This window comes from Gouania willdenowi, chromosome 7 (genome assembly GCF_900634775.1).
Source record: "Gouania willdenowi chromosome 7, fGouWil2.1, whole genome shotgun sequence".
NCBI lineage: Eukaryota > Metazoa > Chordata > Actinopteri > Blenniiformes > Gobiesocidae > Gouania > Gouania willdenowi.
The window spans coordinates 36939616-36963575 of record NC_041050.1 but is presented as its reverse complement, the minus strand read 5'-3'; the positions used below and the strand labels follow the sequence as shown (position 1 = coordinate 36963575).

The 23960-nt window shown below is 37.4% G+C and overlaps 1 protein-coding gene across 1 annotated transcript in view; it reads right to left on the bottom strand.

Annotated features, from left to right (window-relative positions):
• Window positions 1-5413: 5413 nt before the first annotated feature.
• ajap1 (adherens junctions associated protein 1) overlaps window positions 5414-23960 on the bottom strand; it is an 82917-nt gene continuing 64370 nt past the window's right edge. The window contains exons 3-6 of the mRNA XM_028453228.1: window positions 18935-19022; window positions 17665-17907; window positions 10486-10618; window positions 5414-6432 (exon numbers count right to left, since the gene is read on the bottom strand). Coding sequence (XP_028309029.1) covers window positions 10546-10618; window positions 17665-17907; window positions 18935-19022 — 404 coding nt within the window. The 3' untranslated portion in view covers window positions 5414-6432; window positions 10486-10545. The remainder of the gene's footprint in view (window positions 6433-10485; window positions 10619-17664; window positions 17908-18934; window positions 19023-23960) is intronic.

Genomic DNA, 23960 nt, shown 5'->3' with positions numbered 1-23960 from the left:
AGAGGAATAGAAATGTGGCTTCTGTAAAAACATTTCCTCATAATCACTGGCGACCGTGGCTCAGGTGGTAGTGGGTCGTCTTCTGATTGAGAGGTTGGGGGTTTGATCCCAGTACCTGACTATGTGTCGAAGTGTCCTTGGGCAAGACACTGAACCCTAAGTTGCTCCCAGTGGTCGACTAGCGCCTTGCATGGCAGTCCTGTCCCACTGGTGTGTGAATGTGAGAGTGATTGGGTGAATGAGCTGATATGTAAAGCGCTTTGAGACTGTTTCAGTGGTGATAAAGCTCTATATAAATCAAGTCCATTTACCATTTTTACCATTTAACCCTCCTATTAGCCTTGGAGTAAATTTGAGAAGATTTAGATGCCAACTATTCAAGATAAATTCATTCTAATCTAAAAGTTTGTCCTGATGGTGGCGCTAGAGAACAGGTCAAGGTCTCATTATCAAAGGCTTATTTATGTATTCAACAAATAAAGAAAGTGCCTGACACAAAAACTTGCTCAAAAATTATTTTCTGGAGGCAAATATCCCTGGGTCAGATTGAGCCCAAGGGAAAAATGTGTTAGTAATATTTGAGGATAATGGGAGGGTTAAAACAGACGTAGGAAATGAGTACTGGGAATGTTATAAAGCCAGAAATGCATTTTTAAACCTCATGGACAATAATAACTTATTCATCTACTATATTGTAATTTGCCGTTACAAGTTAGATTCAAGATGATGTTGAGCACTTTGAGTATGGCGAGGTTGGCCCAAGTGTCTGTATGTATTGTGAAACACATGTAGATCAGTTGGTTATGAGAATGATCGTTTTGTACAGTAAGGGCTCTTTACATTAGCTCCTCGACATTACGGGGTTTATATTAACTCTTGTAGACAGATAAGCATAAAAAAATGAAATTATGAAATTATATGGAACAAAAATATTTCATATTTCTTAACAGACCCCATGGTGGTATAGTTATTCATTGAGGGACTTTTCCTTTGCCACGCAATTCATTACATAAGAGATTTATCGTTTTCTACCAAAAGTGGCGGCGTTCCCTTTTCGACTTTGCCATTCTCTCTGACCTGTATTGTTGTTGTAAAAATGTACCAAAAAAAGCACCTTAACCGTAAAAAGAAATTGTATGAAATTGACTAAACTACTTGTAAACATGTTTTTTATTTCTGTTGCAACCACTACTGCCATCCTTGGAATACTGTGTTTTATTTTTCTGCTAGAAAAGCAGAACTGCTTTTGATTGTAATAATCATTACCTGACTATCACATGCACACACATTTAGCAACCAAGCCTTTGCTATTAAAAAACTATTCATTATCAGAGCATGTACTGTATCCCAGTGGTGGACTGGGACCAAAATTCAGCCATGGCATTTTGTGTCCAGACCAGCCCATTACATCATCAGCGACACCAAGTAGACACCGTTATTAAATCAGTGATGGTCAACATGAAACTTTTTAACCCCTTTTTTACTTTTTTTCTTTGACCATTTTGGAACTTCCTTTGTCCCTTTTGAAAAAGTTCTGACACTTTTTTCAGACTTTACCTACCTTTTGCCAATAAATACCCCCTTTTTCCTGTTTTTTGTCCATTTTTGCAAGTTCATTTTCACACTCTTATCCAATTGCTGTCATTTTTTGATTTTTTTTTGGCCACTTTTTATCAAAATGAGCTAATTTTTGCCCAATAAATACCACTTGTTTCCTTTATTCCCTACATTTGCCTCTTTTACATTGAGCTCTTTTTCACTACTGTTTGCCACTTTTTGTCCAATAAAGCTACCATTTGCCATTACATACCACCTGGTTCCTCTTTATTTGCAATTGTTTTGGCCACTCCTGAGTGTTTTAGTCACTTTACACTCTTTTCTTGCCACGTTTTTGCCATTTTTGGCCACCTGTGAGCATGTCTGCCTATACGCGCTCTTAAAAAAATAAAGAAAATATGTAGCAGACCGGACCGACCCACCAGGACAATGCCCGGTAAGCCAGATGGCCAGTGCACCCCTGATACTGTATATCCCAATCTAAAGGAAAGTTCCATCACCTAACAACAACTGTTTCTCAGAAAAGCTTTTAAATAATCTTACTTTGCGTCTCTCCATCACATATTTTTATATTCTAATCATCAGACCCCAGCGGAGGAAAGAAATGGCCAATATTTTTCAGAAGTGGAAGTAGTGTATATACAAATACAGTGGGAAAAAAGTGACAAGTGAATGAATGGTATAGATCAAGTTTAGTGGGTTTCTTGGCAGCTACTATTAAAGATTCTCACACAGTAAAAACATTTAAAATATTCATAAGAAATATGTTTGAGAGGGGCTAACCATGAGTACAGCAGAACCCAGGATATGATCACAACACCTTTAGACGCTCAGACGACTCTCATCCATCTCTCTCAACTATTGCACTGCCTACTGAAGTATTATATACGGTTTAGCTAAATATATAATACAAGTACTGCTCGAAAGTGCAGATAAAAAGCTTGGCACACGGTTAGTTTTGTGTTTTTGAAAGAAATACCGTAGTTACACATGTAAACAAAGACACTATCCCCGACCTAGCCGACCCCTTCCCAAAAAAATGGGTAGAGGCCTTTAAAAATAGAACACAGCTGTACACAAATAGAAGCAAATATATAGAAAATACATTTACAGTTGTATAATATACAGTAAGTTTCGTAACCCTCTTGACTAGATAGATACACTCTTCATTCAAAAAAATATATCTTATGTTAAAGAAAGCCATACAGCCTGGCACATGTGAGGCTGAACTGGTATGGGTCATTCATGGGAGTGGTTTTTCATGTGGTAGATGGACCAAAGCAGTGTTTTAACACAGTGTTTATATCCCCAAGTCATCTGGAAAACTCCTGAATGGCTAACATTTACAGACATAGATCTCTATGGAATGACTTGTCATTAGGTTCTTTAGGAATTACTGTAGGTACAAGTCCAAAAACTATCCAAGTAAATCATCTCCTCAGTAATCCTTTCAATCTGTACATATTGCTGTCTGCAGCAGCCAAAGACGCTTACAATTACTGAATTGTATTTGTGCTTTGTATAAACCCACAGGACAACAAAAGGCAGGTGAGGGGGTTTCTTTCATTTTTCCTTCCTTTAGAACATTCCGTGGTACGAGGGTAATCTCTCTGTCTGAGTCTGAAGTTGATAACAAAATTAATGGTGCTGCAAAGCTCACGGGAGTTCCCTCACTTTGACTTAAGAGATTGTTTAAAGCAATTTGATAGGCTTGTCCTAATCTCATTTTTTTTCTTCACATAAAACATTAAGGGGGTACTTTAGCTTTCCAGTGTTGTCTAGTAATTCATTTAGGCTTTGACCTAGCCTCTAAAAAATGAAAAATAGAATAAATCAAGTACCACTTTACGTGAAGTAATACACATAAGGGCTGACATTACGCTGTCATTATGATGACATGGCACCTGTCATTAGCATGAATAAGGTGTCATAAAGGGTGTCATTAAGTGTCGTTTGTTACCCTAACCCCTAATGCTGCGTTCACTGCAGGCGCAATTCGATACAAAGTCAACGTGAAGACGCGCTAAGAAGCTAAGTTTCCATTACAGATTTTCATAAAATAAAAGCGATATTTCTAAATGTCAACAAAGTATGATTGTGCTTTGAACGTGTTTCCGTTGAATGTTATTTTGGGCTGAAGCCTTGTGACTCCTGTGAAATCTCATCCTGTGAGATTTCAATATCAAAACATCTGAAAAACCTCCTCATGAAAGCGTCAAAACTTTTTTTAATTCAGGTGTTTCCATCACCAGTTTTTATTGTGCTATTTAGATTTTGCGTATTCCCAAGTGTAATGGAAACCAGTCTTTTCACCCATTTTAGCATGGAAGAGAAAATAATGGTGGCGGTGTGTGACCACCTGGAGGTCTATGACACGGCCAGTTTTTTTTTACCGTGTCTAGACGGACCAGGAAGGGTTTGACGCAGCTTCTGAAGAAAACAGTAAAACTCAACGGGTTGGATGCGTCACTGGTTAACCTGGTGAAGCCAGGAACGCCGGTGTCGAGCGTTTTGATGACAGCATAGATCAATTTTACTGGGGTTCTCAATAGTTGATGGTGAAAAGAAAAGGAGTCTGGTCGGCGCTTTTTTTTAATATTCTCTTCAGATGCAGATATGAAGCGAATATGGAGAAAACATTTTTCTAACCTGCGGAAGCATTCGCGCCTTCCCCGTGCCGCTTCTGGTGTGAACGCAGCATCATTCTCTACTTGAGAAAAAACATTCCACTACCTAACCCCACTAGATCCCTCCACCTAACCCAAAAAATGCCAACATAGCTCCAATGGTGTAGTAATTAAGCAAAAGGTGTAATAATTTAGCAAACAATACTTAATGACAGCCTTCATGACACCTTATTAATGCTAATGACAGATAATGACAGCGTAATGTCAGCATTTTGTGTTAGCAAAAAAATCTGGTCCTACTGAAGGACTGGGTCCTTGATGAGAAACATTTTGTTTTATACAAGTTTCTTATACATTCGGGACTCATGATGAACTAGGAAATCAAACATTTTGCTGTGGTCTTGGACAAAATGGACCAAATTTTCAGTCAAAAGCTAAATCTCTCGTTTCAGTCCTTGACACTAATTTCAAGATTTTTTTCACAACTTTGAAGGAGTCTTAGAGTTTGGTGCGGGAATATTCAATTGCACTCTTCAGAACGATTCATTTTTCAATAACTTTGCAATTCAAGCAAATTACCACATTAATTATTTGATTGTGGGGCTCAGATTAAATCTTCTCCACCCTTAATCGGTGAAGCTAAGATCGAAATCATAGCCGGGGCCCTGGGAATTTATCTTAAGCAGCTGTCGAGATAAAGACTGGAATTGTGCGTGAGAAATCTAGACAGACCTGAGGCGGCGTGAACGTCCCGTCCAGCTCTTCTACGTGCCGTATCATCATCGTATAAGGAATAAACTGCTGTGGGATTGTGTTGGATTCATCAGCCAGAACCAAAAAAATAACCACCACTCGTATCCATTCAGGAACAAAGCTGCTCACGTCCTAATCATTAAAAATAGGCAATGGATTCATTCACGCTGGATGTATCCAGGTGGTTCTTTGTTCTAAATTTGGCTCGCCTTTTAAAGCGTTTGTCTGTGGTCGATTCCTCTGATTAAAAAAATACTGTGTTTAAAATGGGACCTCAGCTGTAAGTAAAGCATAGACCGTTACCGTGTTCCAGGGTTGGGGTCAATTATATTTCTAATTGAATAAATTATAATTACAATTATGGTGTAAATATTGTTTTGTTTTTATTTTCTTTAAATCTGTTACTGTCATAATCGTAATTAAATTTGTAATTTAGTATAGATAATTGACTTTGCAATTGTAATTGCAATGAAAATTCGATAAAAATTGTCAATTATAATTTAACGCAAAACTGCAGGGAACCGTGTTACAGTTCTACACATATGTAGTCCACAATTGATAAAATAAGTTTCATTCTGAGCTTCCCAACATTTTAGCATTAAAAAAATCAAATTGAGGAGTATACTGGCACCTATATTTTCATTGATTAGGAAGCCAAACAAGGCAACCAATAGATAAGAAATATTAAACACACGCATAACAGCTGATTTTGTTATCATAAGAGAAAGCTAACACAAGAGGACGGATACATTTTTATTAGGTTATTTATTTCAGGCTCAGTAATTGAGAACGTTAATGTAATTTACCTTCTGACGATAATAAATAATTGTATTTGGAAAAATTGCTGTTCACTGTTATTGCAATTGACCATGGGCAATTGAAAATGTAATTGTATCATAAAAATGTAATTGACCCCAACCCTGCCGTGTTCCATAACTACATTGTAGAAAAGTGCTTAATATGAATATTCTTACATACACATTTCTTAAAACTATTCAAAAAAATATATTTAAATAGATTCCTTTTCTTCTCATGTTGTTCACATTATTAGGAAAAACAGAAAAAAAACCAAAAACAAACCTACGCCATTGGAGTTGACTGAGGTTTATATTATATTAGCGCTCTTTCTTTCTTCTGTCCGTCTATTGTTGTAGAAGCTTCCGTCTATCCAGGTTGTGGCACATAGTGGCATTATTGGCACATTGTTCAGATATTCAGTTCATCCTCCACCCAAAGCGCCTCCTCGGGCTCTGTTATCAGATGTTTTCCTTGAGACGTCGGCATCGTCTGCAGTCCCGTCCCATTCACATATCCATATAGAATCTAGAACTAAATGGAGTTTTTGTGAAAACACGGAGTGGCAGCTTTGAGGCTGCTTTACTTTGTCATCTTTATAAAAATAAATATTCTCTTCTCCGGTGTCCAAAGAGTAAACACACTATTTTACAAAAAGGAGTTTTTTTTTGTGTGAGCGTCTTCTCTCTCCAACTGGATACTGTGAAGATACAGAAAACAAGATTAAAATTATCATCACATTGGAAGAATAAACAACACAGAAATCATCTACAATAATAATATGTATGCACGAAAGCGTAGAGCTGCCACAGGGCCAAATATATTTTGGATCACCATATTGTATGAACAATATAATTATATTGTACAAACATTATATTATATTGTACAAACAATATACTTATATTGTACAAACATATTATATTGTAAAAACAATTGTTTGTACAATATAATATCATGTTTGTACAATATATACTTGTAGTAAAATTATGGAACAGAATGAGTGTGGAGCAAAAACAATGTAAAAAAAAAAAAAAATTCAGTTTAAAAACAGGAATGAAGAGAGGCTTTACTAATCAATAGTTGTTTTTTGTTGTTGTTTTAACGAGTACAGTTCCCGTCGGAAGTATGTATTCATGTGGGAGCTTAAGTAGAGTTGTCAGTTATGGCCAAATGGCTGTGTTTGAAAGTTGAATATACAAAGAGGTGTACATACTCTGATAATAATCTGTAGTGTTATAAAGGGGTGCAAAAAATAGTTTTTAATATTGACCTTCTTTTTTAAACCCAAACTGCGACACAGTGACGTCATGAACCGGATGAACCGGAACCGGAAGTACCACGCTCAATATTGCAAGGGAGCCGTAATCTCAAAAATAAAATCAAAATTAACGTCTTGCAACACCAAATTACTCCAAAATAACAAATGCACATACTCGGGGTGTGTGGAAGCTGTTGACAAAGTTTCAGGTCAAATAGACACGGCGTTGGGGAGGAACTCGCTCCACACACACACACACACACACACACACACACACACGTACGCACGCAGAACTTCCTTGCTTTTATAGAAAGATACTGATTAGCTCTGGACTATTTGTGAATATGTAGATTGTTTGTGTGATGATATATGGGTAATTAATTGCATTGTAGTTGTATTTAAAAAATAAATAAATAGGAAGTGAATACAGGGGTAATATTAAATACGTTTACGTATCTTCCTACTCGTTTTCGTACATGCAATTGAGAGGTTTATAGAGTTTGTCTGCTGAATACAAACGTATTTGGATATGAAGTAGTGCTGTTTATTGATCCTAGTGCAACGCTCAACATTTTAGTATTTCAATTTGTCATATTTAGTGGTAAAATGTCAGAATGACTGCCCTCTAGGGGTTGAAACCAGGATATTACAATTGATTTTTGCTATTGGCTGAGAACAAGATCATGTGACGGTGTTGGGAACATCTTGCCCCTTTTATAAAACTAGCACCTGTGGGCTCTACAATCTGTCGTGAGTAGGTTGTATTGATGCTGCGTTCTCACCGGACGCTTTTCAGATGTCAAAATCACGCCTAATGCTCCTAGTTGGATGCTTGTGCTCATTGTCCATCTCCAAACAGGAGGCGCTACGGGATCCTGCGACGCTCCTAGACGCGTGTCCACCATATATTGTGTATGTAAACCTTTTGACACTTTTGGTGTGAATGTGCCATAAGAGAAGAGTGAATAAAGAGGTATTTTGAGTATTGAGTAGCTCATTAACATAGCATAGATTGTTGGTTTTATAGTACGGACTGGGTCTGTCTTAACTGCTCCAGAAACCCCGCCCATAATCAAGACATTTTTTTTGAATCTCCATCCTCGTAGCAGGTCAGGAGAAAGCAGGGGTTTAGTTTGTGGATCAAATCAATGGTCTATTTCTGCTGTTGTAATTCATCATTTTTTTTTATTTTTTATTTAATTTTTTTGTCTGTTGTTCCATGTTCGAAATAAAGGCATCAATTCAATTCAACCTGTGTGTGAGGGGATTGGTGTTGAACTAAGTGCTGAAAAACAGGCCACCCAGTGTCTTTCTTGCGGCCACATTAAAGGGCATTGATGCATTGAAAATCAGCACGGCTAAGCCCTTTTGTGAGCTTAAGAAACACATGGAGAGTGCAGAGATAATAAGTTATCTTATTTCTTTCAAGGCTGCAGCACAGGAAGCATGCTGTGGAAAAGCGACGCTGACTGAGACTAATGTGTGTCCAGACAACACACACTCGCCATGCTACCTGCGGGCAATCTATTCCTTTTAAAATCTGGGTCAATAACAAACAGTGCACCTCATCCTGGGTTCCCAGCAACACTATGGGGGCCAGAGCATATGTTTGACGTTCACGCTTTGCATTTCAAATGGAGGGCCCTTTTAGCATACATTATCTACACATGAAATGTTTCACAAGTCCATCAGAAGTGACTCTTCACTCATGGAAATGTTGAAAACATGGTTTGGGTGTAGTTGTTAAGTAGCACTGTGAATATTAATGAAAGATTTCATAGGGTCAACGATGCTGGTGAATCTATACGGGAAGTATGGGTAACAGTTCACCTGAAGTTTTATACATAAGGCTGAAATTATTAGCATTAATAACGTGTCATGAAGGCTGTCATTAAGTGTCGTTTGCTAAATTATTAAACATTTGGAGCTCTGTTGGCATTTTTTGGGTGAGGTGGAGGGATCTAGTGGGGTTAGAGTTAGGGGTTGGGTGCATTCATTCTTTTTTCTCGATGAAACCCCCTGTACAGTTCTGGACCGTTCAGTTTGGTGGGGAGTCAAGGGCAGGGCATGGGCCGGCGCATGTTACTCAGGTTTCTCTGTTCCATACACTGTTAATTATAGAGCTTGTGAAGGTGTATCAGTGTGGGAGGTGTCTGAGACGTGTCCAGAGACCAGAAGTGTGTAGACTGGATGCAGTCAGCCACCTCTGAGCCTGCGTGGCTAACCCTGGAGATAGACTACGGGCAAGTAAGATGGGAATGAGCATGGGATATGGGTGTGCAGTGTGGTGGGTATGTAAGCAGTGTGGTGAATAGTGAACAGGGAGCAGAAGTGAGGGATGGGCTACCACCCTGGCACTCCTTAGTCTGTCTGGACAGCTGTTTGTAGACTGTGTGAGTGTGGAGAGGGTGTGGTGGGCTGAACAACCAGGGTCAAAAGTGGGAGAGATATCTGTGTCTACAACCATAACCGTGCCTTTCTGGGAAACCACCGGCCATCCAGCCTCCACCGCTATCTGCTCTGTGAGAAGGAGGGGCCAGAGAGGGACAGTGTCTGGGTGTAGTGATAATGCAAATCATCCTATGCTAAAGTTCTAAATTCAGAGTAATTTTAGGTTTAAGGCCCTCGGTGCTAAAACCTTTAGTCTTAAGAAAAGTGTACTCTAGTGGTTAGATTTAGCTTTAATTTATGGTTTAACGTGTAAAATCCACTTTAGATTTAGGGCAAGTTTCCTCTAGTAGTTAGGGTTAGGATTGAGAATATGGTTAAGGATATTAAAAGATAAATTTGATGTGGTAGGTGTCTTTTAGGTTAGGGCAGGGGTGGGGAACTCCAGTCCTCGCTCTCCTCAGAGCTTACACACTTGGGTGCACCGCCGCGTAGTAGTTTCCATTAAAATCCTACATGTTCCATGATTCTTAGCAGTTCTCTGTAGTCTTTGTACTCCTGGGACGTGTTTTAAAGGTGTCTCTACTTTGGTATCTCATGTTCATCTGTCCTGCTCTGTTTCACAGGAAGGTCAAATGCAGGTCAGCGTTACTTTTATTGCGGATCGACACAATGCCGATTTTGTGTGACACCAACTACGCAGAGAAGTCCGTGTGGTCGTAAAGTCTGAGCTTCGCATTTAAATGGTCTGGTGGACTTTGTTTCGCGGGTGTCTGCCCGAGCATGTTTGAACGTTAAGGGTTAGCGTTAATGTTAGGATAACCAACGACTTAATGACAGGCTTTGTGACACCGTATTCATGCTAATGACAGGTGTCATGTCATAATAATGTCAGCCTTTATGTATAAAACTTCAAGATAAGTTTTTTTGTAACCTACTTGACATGAGAACTTTATTAGTGCAAACTTTAAAAATTAACGCATTCTGTCACTTGCGCTTTATCATAAATAGATTTATTTAATATTGAGTAGTAGTCCACACTTTAAATGGGTTCATTTCATTTATGGATCAGAGAAACATTTTGGGAAATGTTTGCAAAGTACCCACCAGAGCCTAAATTGACTGAGTCTCCTCCACGCACAGAATAAGAGGAATAACTTCATCTTGTCAACACGAGATCTCGAACCACTTCTCGGACACGAAAGCCACAGGAATCAGTTGTCTTTCAGTCGGGGAGGGCCTGTAGAGGAACGGGAAAGCAGAAAAAACAACGTGAGTGACACATGAACAGGGTATTTATTCAGATATTTACATTTCCCCTCTAACAAAACACATCACAACTCAGTAATGAACCAAGTATTGATTTCCGTGGGACAGAAATGCTGAGTAAGGCCATTAACCAAGACGACAGACAATAAATTCAATAGATTTTACATCCTCCAAAGCTGATTAGTCTTTCTAGTTAGCTCTCAAAGACTGGTTGCATTATTGTCCTGACACAGGCAGAGAAACAAAGGCCCGTGGCAGTCACTGACTGTAGCAGAGGACGAATGAGGTGACATCCCTCCTACGTGAGTCAAAACATCTTAATCACCCCCTGGTGGCTCGGTGAGTAAACACTATCAACCTGTCCTCCTCAACTTAATGATGCTCAGTCTTTAATTAAGACTTTTAAGCTGTTTTTTTGACGCACACATTAAGAACAACATTAATTGTAAGACTGATAATAACATTATTAATACATACCACAGCAAGTGATTCATTGAGAGTCTGAACATTTAGTAATTATCTTTCTGTGGTGGCCCAATAATGGACTGAGGTTCTGTCCTACATGTGTCGCACCCCGTACTTTAGACCAGGGGGTACGCAATGGCACTACAGGGGGTACTTGAAAGAGAGAGCAAGAGGAAAATGAACTAATAAAAGAATGAACAAAATGTAGTTTTATATCGTTTATTTTAGTTAAAAACGATAATTGCACTGAATATTACCAGCAACTCACAAAACAATGACAAAAAAACACACACACAATAAGAGAAAAATATACAGAATTATAAAAAGAAGAGACAAACATCGACAAAATACAGAAAATGACCCCAAAAACCTACAACAAAAACACACTAAATCAGAGAAAAATACACAAGATCACTACAAAACACTAAGAATTAACAGAGAAACAGACAAAACGACATAAAGAAATAACTAAACGACACCAAAAACACACACACTGAGAGAGAATAATTAAAAATAATAGCAATAACACACAAAACTGACAAGAAAAACACAAAAAATATACTGAATAACAAAAAGAACAGACAAACAACAACAAAATACACAAAAAATTATGATAGAAATGATCTTGATTAGAACAAACTGAAAATACAATAATTGGTGTTGGTCCCACACCAGGAGGGGGATGACAGGAAATTAACTATAGAAATAAAACTATTCATGAGGCACTAAATACCGTTTCCTTCCATTTATTTAGAAAATAGGATTCTTTAAAATGTGTTTTATCACTCGTTCATTCCACCATTATGCTCCATAGTCGTTTGTGAATCGCTTTCTGAGCAAAATGTTACAGTCGGACAAAAGGAGGTACTTGGATTCAGAAATAAGAGAAAGGGGTACTTGAGCCAAAAAAGTTTGAGACCCACTGCTTTAGATAGTTGGCCACATGCAGGACAAGATGGTTTAGATCTGTGGCCCTCAATAAGCAGCCAATTCAGAAAGCACAGTGATGGCAGTAGACCTGGCTCAGTTCCTGGAAGCTGAGAAAATATTCAGAGGGGAACCTTTGGCAACGTGGTGTACTTAAAGGGATCCCCCACTGTTTTTACATCTTTGAAATGTACTTATTAGAAGATCTATGCCTATATAAATGCATTATTTTGCATAATATTTGTTTTATTACCTTTTAAAAATGGGACCGCAGGAGGCGACAGTTCCATCTCTGTGATTTAGTAGTAGACAATGAAGCAGAGAAGAAGAGCTCAGTTCGCTGACAGGCTCTGGTGGCTGAAGTTAGCGAGTAAATCACTTTAGGGTGGGAGTGGGACAAATAAAGAATTTCTGGCGAATCCAAACACAGATTTTTCAAGAATTAGTTTTTGATCATGTTTGAGCTCAGATATTTTAGCATTTCGTTTGCTTTAACAGTCCGTGATTTACTCGCTAACCTCAGTTTACATCGACATATTTAACTTTTTCTAATTCCTTATTTAAAGCACATGTGTCAAACTCAAGGCAAGGGGGCCAAATCCGGCCCATTAGACTATCCAATTTGACCCGAAGAAGAAAGCAAAAAATTCAGAGGAACATGAATCATAAATCAACTAGTTCAGTTGTAGATATCTCCAAAATAATTCACAAATTAAATGAAACTTTACATTATTAGCAGTGCTTTTAGTATTTCACCTTATGCTTATATTCAAGGTTCTTATTGTCATTTTTATCTTTACATAAAAAAACTAAATTAGTTTCTCGGGACCAGCAGCATACAACAAAAGAAATGAAATATAAATCATATATATATATATATGTGATTTATATTTTATATATATCACAAATTGTTAAAAAAACTGCAATTTTCTATAAAATTACATAAAAATTGGCCACGAAATGAAATGAATTTAAATTGAAGATCCTGCAGGGACTGATATCTGTCACTTATTGCTTGGATATTACCAGTGCCGTGTATATTTTATCATTTATTCATACGTGGAAGTGCAAACTAGAGCACAATAATGATTAAATTACAAATTCTCCCACATAAAGTCTGTGACGAGGAGAAACTGCTCCATATTTGGCCCCTGAACTAAAATGAGTTTGACACATATAGCCTACTTATATATACATCATATATATACAATTCAGAATGCTAACATCAAATTGACATTCATTTCACAGTTCAATTTTCAAAGCACACATGCACCGTTTGATGTAAAGACACAGAGAAAATGGAGCCGTAAAGACTTCCTACTGCACAGTATCCATATACTGACTCATTGCACAGCAATACAAATCAGTGGAACATTTCGATATGTATGTGTGTGCGTGTGTGCGTGTGTGTGTGTGTGCGCGTGTGTGTGCCCGCACAGAGCCATAGCGTTCAGCTGGGTGTGAGGCAGATGGATGACAAATGAGGCGATGGACAACAGTGTTGAAGGCAAACAATTTATGTGCGGGGATTTGCTCAGGCTGATTGTGGCTCAGTAACAACACAAAATAATGACTGTGGAGGTTCAGAACAGCCAGATAATTCTACTGCATGTGAGGCAATCATTAGGGCTTTACAGTACACATCAATGCTTTTATTAGGGTTCCTAAATGGGAATATGTAATGAGTTCTTAACATGATGTGAATTGATGGGTTTTAATTAGAGGATTACATTTTACATATCCTATTATTCACTAGTGCTCTCACCTGATATTTTAGAGCAGGGGTCTGCGACCTGTCTAGGTTGCAGCCTAATGTGGCCCTTTGACTCCATATAGCTTTAAACCACCAATGTGCAGGTTAAAAATGCACGTTTTATGTGTGGCAAGAAATTAGCAATTAGCATGTGTTGATCACATGATCATGCATTATCAAATTCAAGTTACTTTTTGTAGCCTTTCAAATACATGAACTAAAAAAAAATCTGCTTTTTATAACATTGTGTTCATGTAAACTGAGATGTGTGAGAATTTGAAGATGCAAGATACTGTTTTATTTCTTGATGTCAATTTATTTTATTTTATTTTATTTTAAACAGTTTTTAAGTTGCCATTTACATGATCAATATAAATCAAATCAAATTAAATCAAACATCATTCTATGTAATTTTAACTGTATATAATTGAATACACTGTATTGTCTTTATTCAGAAGGTATTTTAAGGTACTTTAATCCAGGTGAGATGAGGTTAAATGGTTCCTTGTAGAGTAAAAGTTGTAGACCGCTGTTTTAGAGCTACTGGCAGGAACAATACAGTTATTTTAGTAGAGAATATACAGATGGTTTTAGTTCTTCAAGTCAAAATGATAACCTTAATACCGTATACATGTATTCATTCCACACAGAGTAATGTACTGTATTTAATCCTCCAATTATCATTGGGGTCAATTTGACCACATTCAATATTTTCAAAAGAACAGACATTCTCTTCCATAAATGAAAATACCAACATCAATCAATATGATTCATTCCGTTAGTCATGAATGTGCACCCGAAAATAGAAAAAAAATAGGGTGAAAGATTTTCAAGATACGCTAATGGTACCTTCACACCAAACGCGTTTTGGGCATCAAACTCATGCCTCACATGCGTAGTTGGACGCTTGTGCTCATTGAATACAGACACTTGTCACCAGTGTCGATGATGCTGTGGATGCGTGTCGAGGGGAGGGGCTTCTCTGTTGCCAGTGGTGTTCAAACAATGGATGATATTGTGGCGACCAGTTATGTTCATAATTCACAGTGAAGTGGTGGGAACTTTGTGTTGAGAAGGTGGTGTTTTCGGTCGGATGTATTTTGGTGTGCACTGTGATGTCAGAGGGCCATAGAGAAGTGTGGGTGAATGGAGAATAAAGTTTGGAGTTCCTTGCTGGACGCCGCCTCCGACTCCTGTTCATCAGCTCTATATTATCCAGAGAGCGGCCGTTTCTGGATTCACCAGAGCTGCGCTCGGACGAGAGTCGCTTTCAGCGCTACTTCCGTGTTTCCCGTGCCCAATTTTCTGAAAATCAGAGGCAAATACTGTATCTCTGGGGTCAGATTGACCCCAAGGGTAAAATGTGTGTATGTTTGAGGATAATAGGATAATAGGAGGGTTAATGCATTAACTTCTTACAATATTGCTGATTGTTGCTGACATTAAAGCAGAACTAAGTAACTTTTTCACCTTAATAAATCCTTCTCATAGTGTTTATGGAGTGATAGGGGGTCTTTCATTCCCCCCCCCCTTCCCCCTGCTGTCTCTGGCCAGAAAACAGCACTTGCAACTTTCCCTGCCTCCGACCCGGTGGTAGACGTACTGCTTTACGGCAGCCCAATACAAACACACTGTCGTCAACAGGCACGCACACACATTCGCAACCTAGCGTTCCGTCAGGCAGCACACAAAAATATCCATCCATCCATCCATCCATCCATTTTCAGAGCTGCTTTGTCAGCACACAAACACACACACACACACATTTCCACACTCCCTTCCGTATTACTCCCTCATCATTCATTTATTTTACTTGTCTCTCTTCCTCATACTGTTCACATGGTCACATGGGACTAAATGTGTGAAAGCACCTTAGTGTCACTGTTGTATGATGATTTTTCAGTGATCAGTTGCTGTCTTGGGAGAGCAAAGGTGTGCATGTAGCTGTGGGGTGGAGCAGGAGCAAGTTACTTAGTTCTGTTTTAAATGAAAACCCAGAATCCATTAACTGGCTTCGATAAGACGCATTTAGCTCATCTGCATAATTGTTTGTGGTGTTTCTCGACTTCGCTTGACAATAGTCCATCGATTCTCTCTGGGTTTAGGCCAGTGGAGTCTACTGGCTAATAACATGGCCCCCCCAAACCTTCACTGACAGTTTAAACTTCCCTCTGGACCTTTGATTCAGTGCCTCATTACTCAATCAGCAGACTGTGACCTTCCTATTATCCTCAAATATTACTAACATATTTCAAATTTGGGCTCAATCTGACTCCAGGCATATTTGCCTCTAGAAAATGATTTTTCAGAAAATTGTTGACCAAGTTTTTGTGTGGGCCACTTTGTTGATTTGTTGATTCCATAAATTACCTCTTTATAATGAAAGATTGACCTGTTCTCTAGCGCCACCATCAGGACACACTTTTAAACTACAAATAATTCATTATTAATTAACATTAATGACCACAAGAGTATCAATGCTATTGGTTGTGGTGATAATATGACCTTTCCTGCATCAGGTCAAACTTTCAGTTTTAGAGTTAGTGTGGTGTTAGTGTATCTTGAAAATGTTTCATCCAAATCTTTTCTAATTTGATGACTTTCCCATAATGCACCTGTTGCCCCCTTGGAATGACCACTCCTGATCATTGGTTTGGCAGCCTTCTTTATTTTTATTCCGTTGGAGTTCACAATACAAGAGTAGCACAGTCCGTTGAACACATTTTTTTCTACCCTTCTTCTTCGCTTCTTTTACCTACAATGACGTCACTTCCCCTTAACTGCCAGTCAGAAAATAAACAATATTTCGTTATTAAAAATCAAAATAGCATCAGAATGACCTTAGTGACATTTAAATTATAAGATTAATGAAAATGTAATAAGTAATCAAGAAAATAAAATAGAAATATATATTCTTATATATTCAGGTTGCAACACACCCTATTGATTGATGTTGGAAACCACATCTTCCTCTCATAAACAAATAAATTTACTTATTTGTATGTCTCAGACATATCCTCCTCTACATCACTTTTACTGTGAAAGAGCTGTTATATGTCATGTATCAACTCAAAAGTATCAACTATACACCTGCAGGTGTGGGGAAGTTAGGTCAAACATGGGTCTCACACAGACGGACATGTTTTACACAGCTGAAACAACTGTGTGCAATATGCTCAATCAGCTGTACCCCTAAAAATAGGCAAAGTTAAGAAATATGAAAAAAAAAGTCAACTAATATATTGTGAATGATGGACATTGAATGGGGTCATATTGATCCCAAGGATAATAGTTCTGTTCTGTCCATACCTCTATTTGACGAGGCCCCTGAAGCACTAACCATGAGCCTACATTACTTTTTCACACTTTTTTATTTTTAATAATAGTTTTCAAAAAATTTTTAGAAACTGGATTTTGGGTTATTTGCTGTTTTTCATTAGCAGTTGTCTGCTTCCTTGTATTTTACTCATCTTTTAAGTTTGACTTTTTCTTACTTACTTTTCTTGCTTTTGGCTGTTTGGTAGGTAGTAGATACATTGTTCCTGTGATACTGTTGGTTGTGAATGAGTTTTATTCAGGCACTTCTCATCTGAAAACATGTTGGGAACTTAAGACTTGATGAGTGTGACAGGTTGATAAACTGGGGCACCCTGATTTTTACTCCACTGGGATAACACTGTGTGATCTCAGCAAGTAAACTGTAAAGAAACACGTGTGGGATTCAACCTTTTTTTTTTTAATGTATGACATAAAATACTGGATAAAAACAAAGATAGTCAACATTTGGGAATCCTAAATCCATGGAACATGAATAATTTAATACATCAATTTAAAAATGTAAATTCAGCCCAACCCTGGAATACAGAACATACCTGTTTCCATTGTAAGCGCTCTTGTAGACGGGCGTCTGCTGGATCATCTCGTCGGTGTAGATGGGCACGGCAGTCCGAACACATTCGTGCGAGCACTGCAGGCTGTCGTTGTAGGCAGTGAAGATGTCCACCTTACTGGACACGCGGGCTGGCGTGAAGTCGGTTAGGTTTTGGCAGCTTTCTTCTTGCTGGTGGATCTTGCGCTGATGGCTATTGTGGCGACTGTTTCCAGACTGAGCACAGCTACAGAAACACACACCAAAGACAAGATGCAAACATAAAATCATACCTCGTGTTTCACACGTTCAGACAGTACTGTTGCTATCGTACAACAGGGGTGGGGTCAATTACATTTTAAAATGTCTTGAATTATCCATGTTCAATTACAACACAGCTACGATTACGTTGACTGGCATTTACCCCAATTACAATTAATATTACTATTACTATGTTCCCCTCTGACACTCAATTACAATTTCATTCTCAATTAATAAAATTCAAATTACAATTACTGAACCTCTACCTTTAAAAAATAAGACCATAAAACTTAACCTTCATCTTGTGTTGGTATTTATTTTTGTTCTTTTATGTTTACTTTTGCTTTTATATGGTGTTGCTGCAACGTGTGAATTTCCCCAATGGGGATCGACAAAGGTTAATTCTATTCTATTCTATTCCATTCCACTCCATTCTATTATATTCTATTCTATTCTTAGCTTTCTGTTAGCTTAGCTTATGATAACGGTTTGGTTTTGACTTAAATCTAGGTCTTAAATCAGCTGTAAAATACACAAAAAAATATTATCTATCATCCAATTAGATTTTGATCGTTTGTTACCTTGTCAGGCTGCCTAACCAATGACAATATAAGCATTCATATTTTTGGTGTGGGCGTATGAGCCTTTTTGTCTGTCAGTACACCCCTCAAATTAAAATGATTTTTTAAATGGTAAAATGAGAACTGACAGGTAGTGGGAAATCTTGAAATGAAACATATTTTAATGATTGTTAACTATGTATGTGTAAGCTATAGAACTCTAACATGGTTCCACACGTTTGCGTTTAATTCAATTGTAAATTCGTTTTTGGGGATTTACCATGATCTGAACTCAATTACAATTAAATTACAAATACAACAGCAACGTATTTTTTTTCAATTCCGATTACAATTATAATTACATCATAGTTGTAACTTATCATCAATTTTACAATTATAATTGACAACCAACCCTGTCGTACATGGAACCTAGTGGAAAGGACAGTTGCCTACCAGTTTTTAAGGACCAGAGTTGTGATCAAGGCTGCGATGACCATAATGAGAGACACAGTGATTGTGATTATCTGGTGGACTGCTAGGCCTGCAAACACATGGGAGGAGAAGAAAAGATTGAATTAAACCAAACAATATGAACAATCTAAAGTAGAAGTCAAAGTAATCGAAAATAAAACCATAAAGATCATGAAGACATGGTCTGACAAAATGTCACACTTTGGTAAGTATTTATAATACAAATGTGATACAATAAAACAACTGCAAATTAAAAGTGTTCTTTCATCCCGGACAAGCCCCCCACAAATAAAATAAATAAATAAATTGAATTGGGAGCCTCGCCTCCACATTCACAAACTAAACTTCAGGTGACTTTGACGAACACCAACTTAAAAACACCTGGAAAAAAAAACAAAGTGAACAGACATAAAAATGGAGCACAACATAACACAGAACTAAACTCGAAAGCAAAGCGTCCAAAACAAAGTCCGCCAAATTAATGCACACAAGCAAAACATCCAGGAACAAAATAAATCAGTGCTTCACAAAAGTGTCATATGACCAAATCCTCAAAACACAAAGCAAATATTTATATTACTGAGGTGATGGTGCAAAATACTGGCAAAAAACATATAAACGTGCTATCCCAAAACTACATTCAGGCACACAAAGCATGATAACAGTCTCCCCTAAAGCAGCAATAACAGGCGAACCAAAATGGTAGAGCAACATAGTTAGCCCCAAACTAGACTAAAACTAAAGTTGCTGCACCACAAACAATTGACCTGTGGTAAAATTAGACCAAGTACTCCCCAAAAGTGATTCCGGACAAGCCCCCAATTTATGTTACGGCCCCCTCTAGAATGTAATACCAAAACGCTAGAGGGGCCGCAACACAGAACTAACAGGTTTCAAAGTATTTATTTACTCAAAGATTTTAAAAGTAGCAACAGAACAAAACAGAGAACAGTGTTGAGAACGTTACTTTAAAAAAAGTAATTAGTTATAGTTACTCACTAGTTGATCCAAAAAGTAACTGAATTAGTAATTGAATTACTCAATAATAAAAATAACTCATTACCAAGAAAAGAAACTATTTGAGTTACTGTAAGTTGCTCTATGTCAAATAATTCAGATTTTTTTAGATGCGTGTGTCTGTGAGGTGCTTCATTAAATTTGAGTTGCTTACAACAAATGTGGACAAAGTCTTCACTCCTGGATATAATGAACACTTCACATGCACGTTCTAGTCTTTGACCATAATTAATTTAAAGTAGTGTTTGTATCGTGACCTTAAAAATGACAACTTTTCATCAGACTGCTCCACGCTCACCATCTCTGCTGCTTCATCAAATCTGTAGTGGTTGTGTGTGAGGCGCGTGTGCTGGCACATGTGTAAAAAACACTGGCTCTGATTGGCTACCATGGAACATGACGCTGCCTTAGCCAATCATAAACGCTCGCCTTGTTTCTAACCCACCTCCTCACTACAGCTGCATATGAAGCCAGGGATGCTTTTGCATCGCATTTACTGTTCAGTGACGTTAACGGCGTAAATAGTAATTAGTTAGATTACCCTGTTACTGAAAAAAAAAAAAAAAAGCAGTTACCTAACGTCGTTAATTTAAACGCCGTTATTCCAAACACTGCTGGAGACCTTGGCCAGTGGGGAGGAGTCTCCAGTCTGTTTTGTTTTGTTCTGTTGCTACTTTGAAACCTGTAAGTTTTGAGTGGCGTCATATTTATGTTGCGACTCCTAGAGGGGGCTGTAACAAAAGGGAAAATATAATTTTGGGTAAAAGGGACATAATCGTCATAAATTAAATGACAAACCAAGCGGAATAAAAGAGAATTTTACCTTTATTGGTTCACTACTCTAGTTAGACTTCATGCATCATCCTCAGGCTTTCTTTGAAACATTGAATAGACTCAAATTATTCATTATGAATAAACCTAATACAGGCTTTGAACCCCAAAAACCTTTAATAATAGGAGAAGGATCAATGTGCATTATCCAAAATACGATACAAGCACGCACACATGCCATAATATTTCAATCTCTACCTTAAACTAAGACATTTTTATAACTTAGGATGGGTTTTAGACAATATGTCTTTATTATAGTTATGCCTTAACCTTAAAGATTATTTTAAAATTGAGTTTTCCATCCTTAAAAGTGAAAATAGTGCTGTGGTTTTCCATGTTGAAGCCAAAAAGGAAGGGTTTGTTGTTTGTTTTTTAAAGACAGATGTGCTATATCACGTTCGTCCCCTGTCCAATCACAAGCCTTCGCAACCCTCAGACCTAAAGCAGAATTGAATAAAGGCGATTAAACATGTTTTTCATCTAAACGTCAATTCGGAATAACTATTTCCATGTGAAAACAAGCAGAACACTTTAATTCTGCGTTATGTAATTAAAAAATAATTAATTCTGAATTAAAAACATCATGTAGCCATGGCCACTAAAAGGTCTGTCATCGTTCCTTGAGGAGAGACTTTCATCATGCTTTGTGTGCCTGAATGTACTTTTCGGATATAGTAGTTCTGCCAGTAAATACTCCTTTTTTCCCTTTTTTTGTCAAGTTTTGCAAGTTAATTTTGACACTTTTATCCAAATTTTGTACTTTCTTGAAATTTTTTGGCCACTTTTTATCCAAAGCTAACTTTTGCCCAATAAATATGACTAGTTTCCTTTTCCCCCGACATTATTAGCACACAACACGTAGAATCTGTTATTAAGTCAATGATTCTCAACATGTGGCTTTTTAAGTCTTCATTTTAATTATTATTCCACCAGAAAACCTTAAAAGAGGGAAACTTTTTAACCCTTTTTTTTAATCTATTTCCTTTGGCAATTTAGCAACTTCCTTCGTCTTATTTTTGCCCTTTTTCAAATATTTTGACACTTTTTGCAGACTTTAGATTTCTTTTGCCAATAAATACTCCTTTTTTTCATTTTTTGTCAATTTTTGCAAGTTCATTTTGACACTTTTATCAAATTTTTGGCCTTTCTTTAAATGTTTTGGCCACTATTCATCCAAAACTGACTTTTGCCCAATAAATTCGACTAATTTCCTTTTTCCCTACAGTTTGCCTCTTTTTGTTCCACATTTTTGGCCTTTTCACTATTTTGCTCATTTTAGCTGCCCTTTGCCAATACATACCACTGGCCTTCACTTTAAAACAATGAATATATGTAGAATAATAATGTAATTTTTTCAAAACAATTTTACTTTAAAAGAAAAAAAAAAATTCAAGGATTTTTATTTGTCATCATGTAAAAACGTCTCCAAGTGGCATTGTGTTATTTTTACAACCAGGGCCCTACACTTCTCTTGCTAGTTTAATAACTGGGTGATGTTATTTTGTTGTATATCATTTCCTTAAACACAAGGAGCAAAGTGACAGTTTATTTAATACAGCCAGTGCATAAATCAAATAAACTGATAGATATGATAACACATTGCAAGCATTGATCAAGGATTAAGATTTCAGGATTTCAAAAGAAGAAAACAATGATGTTATGTCTATCTTATTTATAGATTTTTGAAGAAATCAATGAAGCCCTCAGGTAAATGTGCATCTTGTAGCAATGTCCCACAATCTACTCTGTTCACGAGTCAATATTTACCATTGCAGCTTTATTTGCCGATTCCCTTTAGGAAACAGTACGTCCACCAAAATGTAAAAAAAATCTGAAAACAAAAACAATGGTTGTCTTTTCTTATGTTTTGTTGTTTTTCCATCCAGGATGATTATTTTGAACAATGCCAGTCCTAAATGTCCTCAGTGACTGAAACAGAGAAGCCTGTACTATTGGTGGAGGATCTTTGAGGTGTGTGATGCCTCAGGTTGTATTCTGAGTCACTCCACCTGAATGTTCAATGTGCTCAGTGAAGTTTGTCCCTCAGGAGGCTCCGTGCCCTCCCTTTGCATACGGTGTCTATGGAGAGAAGGCTGGAGCTAGTGATTGGCTCTGCAGATGTGAAAGCTGTCTGCAGTGCTTCTCCTCACTGTGTGGGTGGCTTTGCTTGAATATAATACAATGTGATGCAGCGGCTGATGATACCATCAACAAGTTTGAAGTGCAGTCATCTCTCAGGTCTACTTTGTCTTGCTTAGTCAGGTAAAAATCAAGGAACCATGTGATCCAAATGTCATTTGTGTATCAGTGGTTCTCAAACTTTTTTGTGGCTCAAGTACCCCCTTTCTCTTACTTTTGAATTATGTCACACTAGAATATTTTGCCCAGAATTCTGTGAAAAAAACCACTATAGATCATAATGATGGACTGAATGATTGACACATTTTACGTTAAATGAAACAGTATTTAGTGCCTCATGAGCAGATTTATTTCCATAGTTTTTATAATCTCTTTCCTTTTTATGTTTTTAGTGTCATTTTGTATATTTTGTTGTTGTTTGTCTGTTCTTTTTATTATTCAGTATTACATATTATTATTATTATTATTATTATTATTATTATTTTTCTCTTATTTTGTGTGTTTTTGTTGTTTTTTTGTGTGTTGTTGGTAATATGTGAATTATTCTCTCTCAGTATGTGTGTTTTTGTTGTCGTTTGGTTGTTTCTTATGTCATTTTCTATGTTTCTCTGTTGTTTTTTTTTTTTTTTTTTGTATTGTGTAGTGATTTTGTGTATTTTCCTCTCATTTAGTGTGTCTGTTGTCATTTTGTGTGTTGCTGAGAATAGTAAGTATTTTTTATCTATATTTTACATGCACCAGGGCTGTCAATAAATATTCTAAATTTGAATATATATTCGAATAGAAAAAAAATATTGAAATTTGAATCGTATGAACTTGGGCTCATTGCATATATGGGCCACATTTTTGCAGTTGGAGGCAGAGATGGGTCCAGAGAGCTGAGGTCTGCTGAGGCTTACGACCCAGTGATCAACATGTGGTACGATGTCCCTGAAATGGTCCGCAGACACAGTGACTTTGGCATTGCAGTGATGAACAAGCGGCTCTTTATTGACTCTTGTAGGACAAAAAAAGAACTGTT